The sequence below is a fragment of the Scyliorhinus canicula genome, chromosome 13, assembly GCF_902713615.1.
Source record: "Scyliorhinus canicula chromosome 13, sScyCan1.1, whole genome shotgun sequence".
Classification (NCBI taxonomy): domain Eukaryota; kingdom Metazoa; phylum Chordata; class Chondrichthyes; order Carcharhiniformes; family Scyliorhinidae; genus Scyliorhinus; species Scyliorhinus canicula.
The window spans coordinates 7275684-7290568 of NC_052158.1; the positions used below are offsets into that span (position 1 = coordinate 7275684).

Consider the following 14885-nt stretch of genomic DNA (forward strand, 5'->3'; position numbering starts at 1 on the left):
TAATAATAATAATCGCTTATTGTCACAAGTAGGCTTCAATGAAGTTACTGTGAAAAGCCCCTAGTCGCCACATTCCGTCACCTGCTTGGGGAGGCTGGTACGGGAATTGAACCCACGCTGCTGGCCTTGTTCTGCATTACAAGCCAGCTCATTTGAATAGAATGAATTTGAATAATTTGAATTATTGGATGCAAGAATTTGATTAGAACAGGAGTGTTAACCCATTTAAAGTAAGTGAGTTAACGATTTTGTTAAAAGAATAATCTTGATCCAATATCATAATTTTCAGTCTCAGGTGACTTCAGATCACATTTGTTGCAAATTATGTTTTAACATCTCTTGCTTCCCCCCCATACCATTATTTAGCTTGGCAACTATCACCGTTGCTCACACTGAAATATCTGCCTGCTACTGATCTACTGATGGTTCAATATAATGTTTGGCAGGTGTTTAATGCCTATCCATTTCTGAGGTTCCTACCTGGCAGTCACAAAGAGATTTGCAAACAATTTGAGATGCTGAAGACCTGTCTGAAGGACATCATTGATGTTAAGCAACAGGAGCTGAATGAGAATGACATCAGGAGCTTCATTGATACGTACATTGTCAGACAGCAAGAGGTAGGGTCGTAATGTGCATTCAGGAATTATAAAGAAGCTATTGCAATGATAATTAACACCTCGTTGAGAGTGGGCAGCACTCACGTCGGAGCCAGGCACTCCAGAGACCTGCACACATAATCCAGGCTGGCAATCCTAGCAGACGGGCGGCACAGTGGCACAGTGGTTAGCACTGTCGCTTCACAGCTCCAGAGTCCCAGGTTCGATTCCCGGCTGGGTCATTGTCTGTGCGGAGTCTGCACGTTCTCCTCATCTGCATGGGTTTCCTCCGGGTGCTCCAGTTTCCTCCCACAGTCCAAAGATGTGCAGGTTAGGTGGATTGGCCGTGCTAAATTGCCCTTAGTGACCAAAGAAGGTTGGGAGGGGTTAGTGGGTTACCGGGATAGGGTGAGTGAGGGCTTCAATGGGTCGGTGCAGACTCGATGGGCTGAATGACCTCCTTCTGCACTGTGTGTTCGATGTATCACCTCAAATCAAAGCCTTCTGCTTATATCCTGAACCATTCCCATTAGAATACTTTCTCTCTGTATCTCTCCTGAATACGACCATCAAATCCCGGCTGCTGTAAGCGGAACAAACTTTGACAAAGAGTCACCTGGAGTCGAAACGTTAGCTCTTTTCTCTCCCTACGGATGCTGCCAGACCTGCTGAGATTTTACAGCATTTGCCCAGTCTATTGATGTAACATCATCTTTCACCCCTGGAAGCAGGTTAATTAAAATACCCTGTGGCTAAATTGCCCTTAGTGTCCGAAATTGCCCTTAGTGTTGGGTGGGGTTACTGGGTTATGGGGATAGGGTGGAGGTGTTGACCTTGGGTAGGATGCTCTTTCCAAGAGCTGGTGCAGACCCGATGGGCCGAATGGCCTCCTTCTGAACTGTAAATTATATGTCTAACTGAGGGAGCGCTCCACTGCCAAAGGTGATAAACTGGGGGCCCAATCTTCCCTCACAGGAGGATACAAAAGATCCCATTGCAATGCTTACCCCTGCGGCCCCAAAGTTTCACTCTTCCGCAATTTTGAATGTTAAACTTTCACCCTCCCTATGTTGTTTCCAAGTAGAATTTAAAAACAAAAATTATTTGAAGGGGTCTGGACCAACATTTGTTACACATCTCAAATTGCCCTTGAACTGAGTGGCTCGCTGGGCCATTTCAGGGGGAATTTAAGAGTCAACCACATTGCTGAGGGATCTGGAGTCACATGTCAGCCAGACCAGATAAGGATGGCAGATTTCCATCCCTTAAGACATTAGTGAACTGGATGGGCTTTCACAACAATCGATATTGGTTTCACGGTCATCATTAGACTTTTAATTCCAGATTTTTATTGCTTTCAGCACTAATCTAGTAATGATAGTCATAAAGTGAAAAAGCAAGCAATGATATTTTTTAAACACTCCAGGCATTATTTTGAATGATTAAAGGGCAGGAGCTTTAAATGCCTTGACAGGTTAACAATTACCTTTGACAATTCATTTTGACACTTTTTACAGTTCCAATTAGCTTGACAGTTAATGGTTTATGCATCTTTTATGCATATTTAAGCCTACTTATAACAACACGAAGGGGCATCTGACCTCTCCCGAAGGATACCTTTACTCTGGGACTATCATTACTAGATTAGTCCCACGTGACTGGATTTCACAACCTGCCACAACCACAGTAGTGTGCCTTCCATTTCACAGTTTAATTGACAGCTCCCAATGCTTATAAATTCTTTGAAGTGGCATTATGAATTCTAATGTGTGCTATTAGAAGGAATGCTTGTTTTATAAGGGATTAAGCACTTGAATGAATGGCTTATCTTTAAAAGGTGCCCCAGGGCCATATCCAAAGGCCTACCCCTCCCTTCCAAAAGGATACCTTACCTACACTCCTCTCCCAAAGGACTCCACAAAGTTCAGACCTGCCCATGCCAGATCTAACATTCCTCAGCCACCACATTTAGACTTGAGTGGAGATAGCTGCTGATTTGTCAGGACAGCTGCCTCCGTGACCCGTTCTCACTCATGTCGAAAATGGTAAGAGTTGTGCTGGGAAGTGGGACTTTGGCCCCATTTTCACAACGAGAGAGAGAGGCTTTCCACCATTGGAAATATCCAGGCCATCACCTTAGACTCTGGCAATCCGCACAGCAGCACAGGAGTATTGGAGATTACAGTGTCATCTCTCAACTCCAGGGTAATGGCATCTGGGATCATTTACACAATTGGGGAATTAAAAGGAAGTTCGCATTTCAGAGTAATAGTAATTGGGAATTGTAAAAATTGTGCACTGCAGAGTAACAGAAAGGGAGCATTGAATATTCTGATCTCGTTCTGTGACCCTCCATTTCCTTTTCAAGGAGGCGGGAAACCCAGACACATATTTTCATGAGAAGAATCTACTGATCACAACAAGTGACCTTTTCATTGCTGGAATGGGAACTGCAGCCACCACCATTCGCTGGGCGCTTTACATCATGATAAAATACCAAGATATCCAGGGTAAGAAAGAATGTCCAATGCCCCTCTCAGTTTTCCCAGCTCAATTGGGCATTTGTCTCTCCTGACCTCACTCTGTCGCACCAATTGATTTCTCACAGCGCCTAAGAAGAGGCTTCCTATCTTTCCCACACCCTCGACAAAGAGGCGGAATATCTCCTTCGTCAGCCAGATATTAGACTTTCAATAGCTTTCGACAAGCTCACACTTGGCAGATTACTATATAAAGTTAAAGTGGAATTGCTGGTCGTGTATTGAGATGGATAGAAAATTGCTGAGCAGACAGGAAGGAAAAAGATAAATACACACCAGGAAGGGACAAACAGAGAAGGGGTTTCATTGTAGAACATAGAACGTACAGTGCAGAAGGAGGCCATTCGGTCCATTCAGTCTGCACCGACCTCACTTCCACCCTATTCCCGTAACCCAATAACCCCATCTAACCCTTTTGGACACTAAGGACAGTTTACCATGGCCAATCCACCTAACCCGCACATCTTTGGACTGTGGGAGGGAACCGGAGCACCCAGAGGTAACCCACGCAGACACGGGGAGAACGTGCAGACTCCGCACAGACAGTGATCCAGCGGGGAATCGAACCTGGGACCCTGGAACTGTGAAGCCACAGTGCTAGCCCCTGTGCTGCCCACAAATGTAAGGTTTTTTTTCTTTTTTTAAATAAATTTAGAGTACCCAATTTGTTTTTCCAATTAAGGGGCAATTTAGCGTGGCCAATCTACCTATCCTGCACATCTTTGGGTCGTGGGGGTGAAACCCACGCAGACACGGGGAGAATGTGCAAACTCCACACGGACAGTGACCCAGGGCCGGGATTCGAACCCGGGTCCTCAGCGCCGTAGGCAACAATGCTAACCACTGTGCCACCGTGCTGCCCAAAATGTGAAGTTAAAGTCCATGGAATTGTGGGTCTTGTCTTGAGATGGATAGAAAATTGGTGAGCAGACATGAAGGAAAAAGTTGGAATAAATGGGTCTTTTTCCGATTGGGAGGCAGTGACCAGTGGGGTACCACAGGGATCTGTACCTCGGCCCCAACTGTTGAACTCGATCAGCCATGACCACAATGAATAGCGGAGCAGGGCCGAAGGGCAGAATGGCCTCCTCCTGCTTCTGTTTCCTCTGTATGTTTTCGATGTATATTTGAAATGCCGCCCAAAAAACCAACACCGCCTTTGCCAATCCTCAAACTTCGAAGAACCCAGATAAATGCACACCCGGAAGGGACAAGTGGAGAAAGGGTTTCATTGTGAGGGCAGGCTGCATAGACCACACTTACCTTGAGTTTTAGAAGATTAAGAAGTGATCAAAATTGAAACTTTTAAAAGGATTAAAGGGCAGATAGATTGAAACTTTCTTCTGCTGCGGTGGGGGTGGATCAGAACAAGAGAGAGAACTTTGAAATTTGAGCCAGGCCGTTCAGGGCTTCTTCACACAGAGTCTATAAATCTATAATTCTCCCCGCCCAAAAGGTTGTCCACGTTAGGGTTAATGGAACCAAAGCTTGGTGGATGGAATAATATTTTTGAAATGAATTCTTGAGATGTGGGCGTCCCTGGCTGGGCCAGTATTTGTTGCCCAACCCTAATTGCCCTTGAACTGAGTGGCTTGCTCGCTGTGTGGATCCGGAGTCACATGGAGGCCAGACCGAGCAAGGATGACAGATTTCCTTCCCTGAAGGACATTAGTGAATCAGATAGGTTTTTACAACAATCGCCAGATTTTATCATTAGACTTTTAATTCCAGATTTTTTTTTTTACTGAATTCAAATTTCATTATCTGCCATGGTGTGTTTTGAACCCAGGACCTCACAGCATTACCCTGGGCCTCTGGATTCCTAGTCCAGTGACAATACCACTAGACCACCGCCTCAGCATTTTCAGATCAGCCATGACCTAATTGAATGGTGGGAGAAGCCTCAGGGCCTAAGTGGCCTCCTCCTGTTGCTGTGTTCCTACAAATACGGAGTGGGGTTTTCTCTCGGCATGTTTGTCGGCCGCTGGGGATTTGCCCTGAGTGGGACTGGAAGACCTTGCTGGCAGGAAGGGCGAGAAAAAACTACCCACGGTTCCTGTTTGGCTGGCCCGAAGTAACTGGAAAGCTCCATACTTCCTTCAGAAGAATAAAGTTGCAAATTCTGGATATTTGTGATGGGTCAAACAGCATCAGTGAGAAATGAATCTATCAGCTGTAACTTTTCATGATGCAAAGTCCACACTCAAAACTTGGCAGGTCGCAGGCCATGGGTTGGTAGAAACCAGGGCTTAGGGACTCGGTGTGCATAGGGATAGAATTTAACCAGCAATGAACAAATAGTGGCATAGATAAGCTTCCTGCTTTCCACCATCTTCGACCATATCCATTGTGGCTTCCAGGGCTATACTGAGCCAACTGGGACGAATATCACCCCCCTCCCCCCGCAAACCGCCCTCCATTGTCAATCCCACCCATTCCACCCATTGCTCTGAGCTATATGGTTCATCAGCAGGACCTAGAGAGGTTTGCTCAGTGGGTCGAGTCAAACCCAACACCTCGACATCAGATGTGCTATGGAGCTGAATTGAGCCACACCACATCAGGAGCAGCAATGATGGAATGGAAAAAGACTGGGAGGTAAAGAAACATCAGCACATTTCTAAAAGCCAGCCTATGGATTATACTCTCTACTGCCAAACAATGATTTACGTCAGGATTATTGCTTTTCTCTTCTCTGTGTAATCTGGATCATATAAGATAAACATGTTTTGGGGGGCAGTGAAGAATGGGAGTTAAGGCAACGTTTGTCCATTAGACCTTCCCTTACACATTCAGTAGGTGAGATAACAGCCATCAGATGTGATACCACCCGATTCACGCTGCCCTCATGCCACGTTTCTACCTTTTCCTGTTGTAGGGAAAGTTCAGGAAGAAATCGACCGAGTGATCGGATCAGAGCGATCTCCCAGGATGGAGGACCGGAAGCATATGCCCTACACTGATGCAGTTATCCACGAGGTTCAGAGGTTTGCAAACATTGCTCCTTTGGGCATCCCACGAACCACGACCGTGGACATCAACTTCCAAGGATATTTTATCGCTAAGGTAGGGAGAAGTAAATCTATCGCAAGTAAGAGTTACTTTGACCATTTGCAGGATAAAATGCCCCATCGTGTTACAGCATTCAGAAGGCTTAACGCAGATGAATCGGTAACCGTATTATCAAACATGAATTAAAAAATCATGCCCATCTGCCCAAACGTTCTGCTCACTTGACCGGCGAGCTGCCTGCGGACCCCCGACTGGCGCTCACAGCTCAACGGTCTCAGTTCAATAATCGTTGATGGCTTCGGGCCTACCTGGTGTGGTGCTGGGACCATTCTCTATTTGCCATGGTAGCACAATTAATTTTCGCCCCTGTGTCTCTCCAAGCTTGCCTCTTTCGTTAACAGGACGGTATCAAAGAAGTACTGCATCGTAAGTGAGCGCCAGACAAATGTTTTCCTTTTCTCTGTAGGGAACTTACATCATTCCTTTACTGGCCTCGGTTCTTTATGACAAAAGCCAATGGGAAAAGCCCGATGAATTCAACCCAGCCCACTTTCTGGATGCCAATGGCAAGTTTGTGAGGAGAGATGCCTTCATACCTTTCTCTACAGGTAACTCATTGGGAAGCACTTAACAAAAATGAACATTTGTGAATAGTTTGCATTTATCTACATCGCTGACACTTTTTCATTAAAGGGCCTATCAGCCCGTTAAACCTGTTCTGGCATTCAATTAAACCATAGCTGATCTTGTATCTGCACTTTTAATCACCTTGGTTCCCAAAGCCTTAATACCCTCGCCTAATAAAAATGTTAGTCTCAATTCTGAAATCTTCAATTGACCCATCGTGTCTCGGTGGGATTTTGGGCGAGAGAGTTCCAGACTTCAACTTATGAAGTACTTCCTGACATCTTTGAACAGCCTTACTCAATATTAAAGTTATGCCCACTTCCAGATCCTCCCCAAGAAAGGAAAATAGTTTGGCTCTATCCACCCTTTCAAAGTCACGAATCACTTATCCCGGCTCACCAATCGGCGGGCCAGCCTCTCTGGCTGGGGGGCCTCCTTTCTTCCGCGCCGGCCCCTGTAGTCCTGTGCCATGTTGCACCGGGGCCGGAGTGTTGAAGGAAGCCACATTGGCGCCGGTGCCACTGCGCATGTGCGTGTTGGCGCCGGTGCCACTGTGCATGTGCGTGTTGGCGCCGGTGCCACTGTGCATGTGCGTGTTGGCGCCGGTGCCACTGCGCATGCGCGGACCCCGCGGCGCCCAGTTCACGCCGAGATCGGCAGCTGGAGCGGTGTGAACTGCTCCACTACCATGCTGGCCCCTTGTAGGGCCCAGAATGGCTGATCCTGAGGCCGTGTTGACGCCGTCGGGAAACGCAACGGCGTTTCCGACGGCGTCAACACTTAGCTTCAGGATCAGAGAATCCCGCCCAATATTCCAGATGAGGGTCTCGCCAGACCCCTGTAGAATTAAAGCATAACTTCCTCTCCTTTTGTATTCCAGCCTCCCTCGAGATAAAGCCTTGCACTCTGATCGCATTTTCAATTACTTTTTGTATCCGTCTTCTGGCTCGAAAAATGATTTGTGCATTCGAATTCCCAAATCTCTCCACTCCTCTACAGATTAGAAAGCTCTCTAAATAATTGCGTTATACATAGGTCTCAGAGGCTCCTCAGTACTATATTGATTTGATTGCACTCATGTTGTTTCTCTGCAATTTCTTTCCTGCCACCACTTATCTTTTCATTTCTGACGTATGTATTACATAGTGTTTACAACACATGAACACTGGCGTATGTCGGTGTTTATTCTCCCTACAAGCCTCCCCTTCTTACTCTGTTTACATCAGCAAACCCCCCCCCCCCATCAAAGTCTCCTTTTATTCCTTTCTCCCTGCTTTCCTTATCTAACCCTCCCGTTACCTGGGGCCACTTGGAGTTGACAGAACATTTTAACCTTATCTCTTGATTTTACCATCTCCTCACCCCCTGCAGCGAAGGTGTGCTCCTTGGTCCACTCCACCTTTGACAATTGGTTTGATTTCCCGAAGAGAAAATCACGAACCACATCTCGCGATTCTCGGTTTTCCTTGTGACCGCCGTTTCTTATTAGTGCGATCTTTCCTCATGGTGTATATTAGCTGCTTTTCTATGGGTGTCAATGCCAACTGGCCAGTGTTCACTGGCGAGCTGATTGGCAATGGAACGATCATTGGAGCCGGCAGTGTAGATGATATAATGGGTGCTCTATCTAAGGGCCGGTGCAGACCCGATGGGCTGAATGGCCTCATTCTGCACTGCAAATTCTATGCTATTGGGCGAGATCTTCCAGCTGTTCATGCCGGTGGGATTTTCCAGTCCCATTAACAGCACATCCCCACCGCTGGTTTCCTGGCGGCGAGGGGTGGATTCCATGACAGTGGTGGGACCAGAATATCCCACAGTCGGCCAATGTCGGGCCACCTCCAGTCACCGAGAAACACGCGCAGGGAGGCCATAGAATCTCACCCATTGTCACTTAATTGGTAGTTCAGAGACCCAGGTTAATACTCTGGGGACCAGGTTCGAATCCCACAATGGCAGATGTTCACAATTGAATTCAATAAAAAAGTCTGAAATGAAAAGTCGCATGATGACCGTGAAACCATTGTCATAAAAATCCATCTGGTTCACTGGGGGAACTGCCGTCCTTGACTGGTCTGGCCGACATGTGACTCAAAGTGGCTGACTCTTAAATGTCCTCTGAAATGGCCTCGCACGTCACTCTGTTCAAGGGCAATTAGCAATGGGCAACAACTACTGGCCTTGCCAGCAACACCCGTATCCCATGAAAGAACTTTAAAAAAAATATTCCGGCTGATTTCTGCAGTTCCCCTCCTTGGGACATTGAACCCAATTGCCCACTTGGGCATCACAGGGATTAGTGCCCTGAATTGTGATGTGCTAACTTAGTATTAACCAGTGTGGGATCTTCCTCGTGTTGATTATTCTGTGCCACACTTTATAGAGCCCCCAGTTGAAGATCTACAAATATAAGGACATTAAAGAAAAGGCCGCTTCTCCATCCAATCCGCCCCTCAGGTTTACAGGCGCAACTGGTGATTAAGAAAGCGAATGGAATTTTGTCCTTCATTGCTTGGGGGATGGAGTTTAGGACTAGGAAGGTTTTGCTGCAATTGTATAAGGTGTTAGTGAGGCCACACCTGGAGTATTGTGTTAAGTTTTGGTCTCCTTATTTGAGAAAGGACGTACTGGCACTGGAGGGTGTGCAGAGGAGATTCACTAGGTTAATCCCAGAGCTGAAGGGGTTGGATTACGAGGAGAGGTTGAGTAGACTGGGACTGTACTCGTTAGAATTTAGATGGATGAGGGGGGGATCTTATAGAAACACATAAAATTATGAAGGGAATAGATAGGATAGATGCGGGCAGGTTGTTTCCACTGGCGGGTGAAAGCAGAACTAGGGGGCATAGTTTCAAAATAAGGGGAAGTAGATTTAGGACTGAGTTTAGGAGGAACTTCTTCACCCAAAGGGTTGTGAATCTATGGAATTCCTTGCCCAGAGAAGCAGTTGAGACTCGTTCATTAAATGTTTTTAAGATAAAGATAGATAGGTTTTTGAAGAATAAAGGGATTAAGGGTTATGGTGTTCGGGCCGGAAAGTGGAGCTGAGTCCACAAAAGATCAGCCATGATCTAATTGAATGGCGGAGCAGGCTCGAGGGGCCAGATGGCCGACTCCTGCTCCTTTTCATAGAATTTACAGTGCAGAAGGAGGCCATTCGGCTCATCAAGTCTGCACCGGCTCTTGGAAAGAGCACCCTACCCCCTACCCAAGGTCAACACCTCCACCCTATCCCCATAGCTCAGTAACCCCACCCAACACTAAGGGCAATTTTGGACACTAAGGGGCAATTTAGCATGGCCAATCCACCTAACTTGCACATCTTTGGACTGTGGGAGGAAACCAGAGCACCCGGAGGAAACCCACGCACACACGGGGAGGATGTGCAGACTCCGCACAGACAGTTACCCAAGCCGGAATCGAACCTGGGACCCTGGAGCTGTGAAGCGATTGTGCTATCCACAATGCTATTGTGCTGCCCCTAGTTCTTATGTTCTTATGTAATTGTGATACCGCCTGTAGCACAACGTACAAGGTGATAAAAAAATTGGTTCAGGAGACCACTCTGATCGATTTGATGCAGTATCTACATTTTGAAAGACCTGACCTCCAGCCAGACACAGGTCCAGCTCCCACATGCAGGAGTTCACCAATCCATTGTCCGCAGTAACCTGTTCCTGAGATCCACTGTTCCCTTGGAAACAACCTCTTTACATCTGACCTAGATCTGGCCTTACACAACTTAAAATTCTAGCCGCTGGTCCTCCCTAACCTGCCAACACTGCCACCTGGAGCTTCCCCTCCAAGTCACTCCCCATCCTGACTGGGAAATATATCGGCCGTTCCTTCAGTGTCGCCGGGTCCAAATCCTGGAGCTCCCTCCCTGACAGCACGGTGGGTGTACCTACACCTCAGGGCCTGCAGCGGGCTCCTTCTTGACCACCTTCACAACCACCTTGTCACGGGGCAATTAGGGTCGAGTCAGAGACCCCCACATCCTGGAAATTAATTTTTAAAAGAACGCAATATAGAACATAGAACAGTACAGCACAGAACAGGCCCTTCGGCCCTCAATGTTGTGCCAAGCCATGATCACCCTACTCAAACCCACGTATCCACCCTATACCCGTAACGCAACAACCCCCCCCCCTTAACCTTACTTTTATTAGGACACTACGGGCAATTTAGCATGGCCAATCCACCTAACCCGCACATCTTTGGACTGTGGGAGGAAACCGGAGCACCCGGAGGAAACCCACGCACACAGGGGGAGGATGTGCAGACTCCACACAGACAGTGACCCAGTCGGGAATCGAACCTGGGACCCTGGAGCTGTGAAGCATTTATGCTAACCACCATGCTACCCTGCTGCCCCACCGTAATATTCCCTCACCGTCTTACAAACCTCAATCAGCTCAAAATTATACAGTTCTTTGAAATGTATGGTACCAGTTGTTTTAACCGATCTTAATGACAAGATCTCCTCCATATTAGGGAGACCAGGAGCAAGTTGAATGACCACTGCACTAAATACCCCTTTTCAGTCCATGTGACCATGAGTTCCTGACCCACCTGCCATTTTAATTGTGCACTCCATCCTGACCCTTCTGTCCCCACCCTCCCACACTGTTCCAATCAAGTACGTCACATGCACGAGGGACAACACCTCATCTTTCAATGAGGTACTTTAAAACAGAGGCTCTCAAATATTTTTATCCACTGTCCTCCATGAGAGAAGGCCCCGCAGACGACCTACCAGTCCGAGTTTGCCCACTTTCACTTACTATTGCAAAATAATAATAATAACAAATAATAATCTTTATTATTGTCACAAGTAGACTTACATTAACACTGCAATGAAGTTACTGTGAAAATCCCCTCGTCGCCACATTCCAGCGCCTGTTCGGAGGGAGAATTCAGAATGTCCAAGCACATCTTTGGAACCGTGGGCGGAAACTGGAGCACCCGGAGGAAACCCACGCAGACACCCAAATAACTCACCCAAATTAATGAGAATGTAATAAATTTATGTGCATTAATTTTTCAATTAAATATCATAAGATAAATTATTCATTCAAGTGAGAAATAGAAGTACAGACATTTCAAATTATAAACATTAATAGTAGATGCAAGCACATTTATTTGAAACATTCTAGTTATAAAATAATCATAAATATCTTTACCTGTGAAACTAATCCATACATCAATATTAATCAGACAAAATTAACAGTGAACTTGAATTTTCTTCTAAAACTACATTTTTGTTGCTTGTGCTCATTTTGATTCATGATGTACATGCAGGAGTCCATAAGACTATAAGATATAGGAGCAGAATTAGGCCATTCAGCCCATTGGGCCTGCTCCGCCATTCTATCATGGCTGATCTGGTCCTTATTCCTATCCTCCTGCCTTCTCCCCATAATCCCTGATCTCCACATTAATCAAGACATCCCCTTATTAATCAAGAACACCGGATTTGTGCTTGAGCTGCTGACACTTACAGACTACAGGCCAAGAGCTGGATGGTGAAATCACACAGAACAGTTCTTTCTTAGAACATAATAATAATCTTTATTATTGTCACAAGTAAGCTGACATTAACACTGCAGTGAAGTTACTGTGAAAATCCTAGGGCAGCACGGTAGCACGGTGGTTGGCACAGTTGCTTCACAGCTCCAGGGCCCCCAGGTTCGATTCCTGGCCTGGGTCACTGTCTGTGTGGAGTCTGCATGTTTTCCCTGCGTCTGCGTGGGTTTCCTCCGTTTTCTTCCCACAGTCCAAAGATGTGGAGGTTAGGTGGATTGGCCATGCTAAAATTGCCCTTAGTGTCCAAAAAGGTGGGGTGGGGTTACGGGTTTAGGCTTGGGTACGGTGCTTTTTCCAAGGGCCGGTGCAGATTCGATGGGCTGAATGGCCTCCTTCTGCACTGTAAATTCTATGGTATAGAACTAGGAAAGAAGTAGGATTAGGCAATTTAGCCTCTTGAGCCCGCTGCACTGTTCAATGCAATCGCGGCTGGTCAGCTTGATTGTGTAAAATTGGCCACAATTTTAAGTTGTGTGAGGTCAGATCTGGCTAAGACACCATAAGGTCATTTTCCAGAAAAGAGTGGGCGTCAGCTGAGTGTTGAGGACAGAGTTCTGGCCTGTTCTCTCCTCTGCCCTCATGGGGTCCACATGGGGTTTCACGCTTCACAAACTTACTGCTTTACAGACGTCGAAACTCAACAACTTCAGACGATAGCCATAACTCCAATATGTCGGTGATGACTCTGCTGTTCACTGAAGTCACTCTTGTCTGCCACCCTGAGCTCCCCCTTTGTTTCCTGCTTCTATACTTATTTTTTTTTAAAGTTGCATTTCCAAACTTTTACAGCTCCGACGGAAGGTCAGCGGCCTCAAGTGAAAACTTTGGTTCTCTCCACAGGACGTTGGCTGGCCTGCTGAATATTTCCTGAATTTTCCGTTCCTGACCTCCAGCGGCGGCAGTATTTTACCTCACGGATGTGTCTGTGTCGACAAGGCAGCTGTTAACACGCCTTCTTGTTGCTTGCTCTGCTCCAACAGGTCGCCGGATTTGCCCGGGAGAGACACTGGCCAAGGTGGAGCTCTTCCTGTTCTTTGTGGCTTTGTTGCAGAAGTTTGACTTGCATTCCCCACCTGGAGTGACCGGATTGGACCTCACGCCGGTCGTCGGAGGGATATTGAATCCAAAGCCTCACAAGGTGTGCGTTAAACCTCACGTCCACCGTCAGTCCTAACATTCTCATAACAGAGGCCGATTATATCGAAGACTTTGATGATTAATAAGGTTTTGTTCCAAACATATCCGAGATATTGATGCCACAGACGGACACTCTCAACTTAGTGCAATATCCCCCTGTTGCTACACTGTGCTTTGTATCCGTTTTATCCTGACTAGGTTAACTACCAGACTGCAGAATAAAATGGAGTATAGTTGAAAAATATTGCATTTTAATGTGTCATCCTTAAAATCTTGTTCAGAAAATTGATCTGAAATTTCCAATTCTGCATGTCTACCGCAGCAGCCCTTTAACTGCTGCTCGCTGAGCCAGTGGTTGAATTTGCATTAATATTCCGACTGAGCTGACCAACATTTCAGTACAAGGTATTCCAGCCCATCCTCCTGCCGCTCCCGCCAATTCTGCTGCCCTCGCTGGTTCGTTTTGGAAGTCATCGGGGCGTCTTACTCTTAATGAGAGATCTGGCTGGAGGTAAAGAACCTTTTTTGAAGTAACCTTTATTTACATATTCAACACTCGGACAGAGACACTGTTCCGCTCTCAGATTCTCCTCATTCTCTTTCATTATCAGTATTACATAGCTCCTTGTGAAGCTGCTCAGTGTTCGAGCTCACCCGTTACCCTACACTCCCCAACCTTTCTACCTTAATTAGCAATGACATTTTAAAACCTTTCATTCTGCTCCAGCATTCCAAAAAAAGCTGCACACTTATTTTTAATGGAGAGATCTTTTGCAATTTCTGCAGCAGGAGAGACAAAAAGTAGCATATTTATATAGAACATAGAACATACGGTGCAGAAGGAGCCCATTCGGCCCATCAAGTCTGCACCGACCCGCTTAAGCCCTCACTTCCACCCTATCCCCATAACCCAATAACCCCTCCTAATTTTTCCTTTAGTTTCCAAATTCATGAGGTGGATTTTGACTCTATTTAAATGCTGCCTGTCTGACGGCGTGAGGGCCCCACACCGACCTGCAGCAGACTGCCCGCAAACCGCAAAACACACTCATCGATGTTCTTTAAAGTTGCAAATAGGGCTCTGGGTCACAATTGTTATTTTTGCCTGGGATCGCATTGTTGCCTCATGGCACCGAGGTCCCAGGTTCGATCCCGGCTCTGGGTCACTGTCCGTGTGAAGTTTGCACGTTCTCCCCGTGTTTGCCTGGGTTTCGCCCCCACAACCTTTCGCCCCCACAACCCAAAGATGTGCAGGGTAGGTGAATTGGCCACGCTAAATTGCCCCTTGATTGGAAAAAATGAATTGGGTACTCTTAAATTTTTTTTTTCTTAAATTTACCTGAGATCTCAGTAGTGGGAGCAATCAGGCCATTGCGCCAAAACT

General features: G+C 46.5%; 1 protein-coding gene across 1 annotated transcript in view; it reads left to right on the forward strand.

Annotated features, from left to right (window-relative positions):
• Positions 1 to 13745, forward strand: part of LOC119976295 (cytochrome P450 2K1-like) — a 31254-nt gene extending 17509 nt beyond the window's left edge. Inside the window, exons 5-9 of the mRNA XM_038816722.1 lie at positions 447 to 620; positions 2968 to 3109; positions 6018 to 6205; positions 6618 to 6759; positions 13345 to 13745. Of these exons, the coding sequence (XP_038672650.1) occupies positions 447 to 620; positions 2968 to 3109; positions 6018 to 6205; positions 6618 to 6759; positions 13345 to 13538 (840 nt within the window). The 3' untranslated portion in view covers positions 13539 to 13745. The remainder of the gene's footprint in view (positions 1 to 446; positions 621 to 2967; positions 3110 to 6017; positions 6206 to 6617; positions 6760 to 13344) is intronic.
• Positions 13746 to 14885: the final 1140 nt, after the last annotated feature.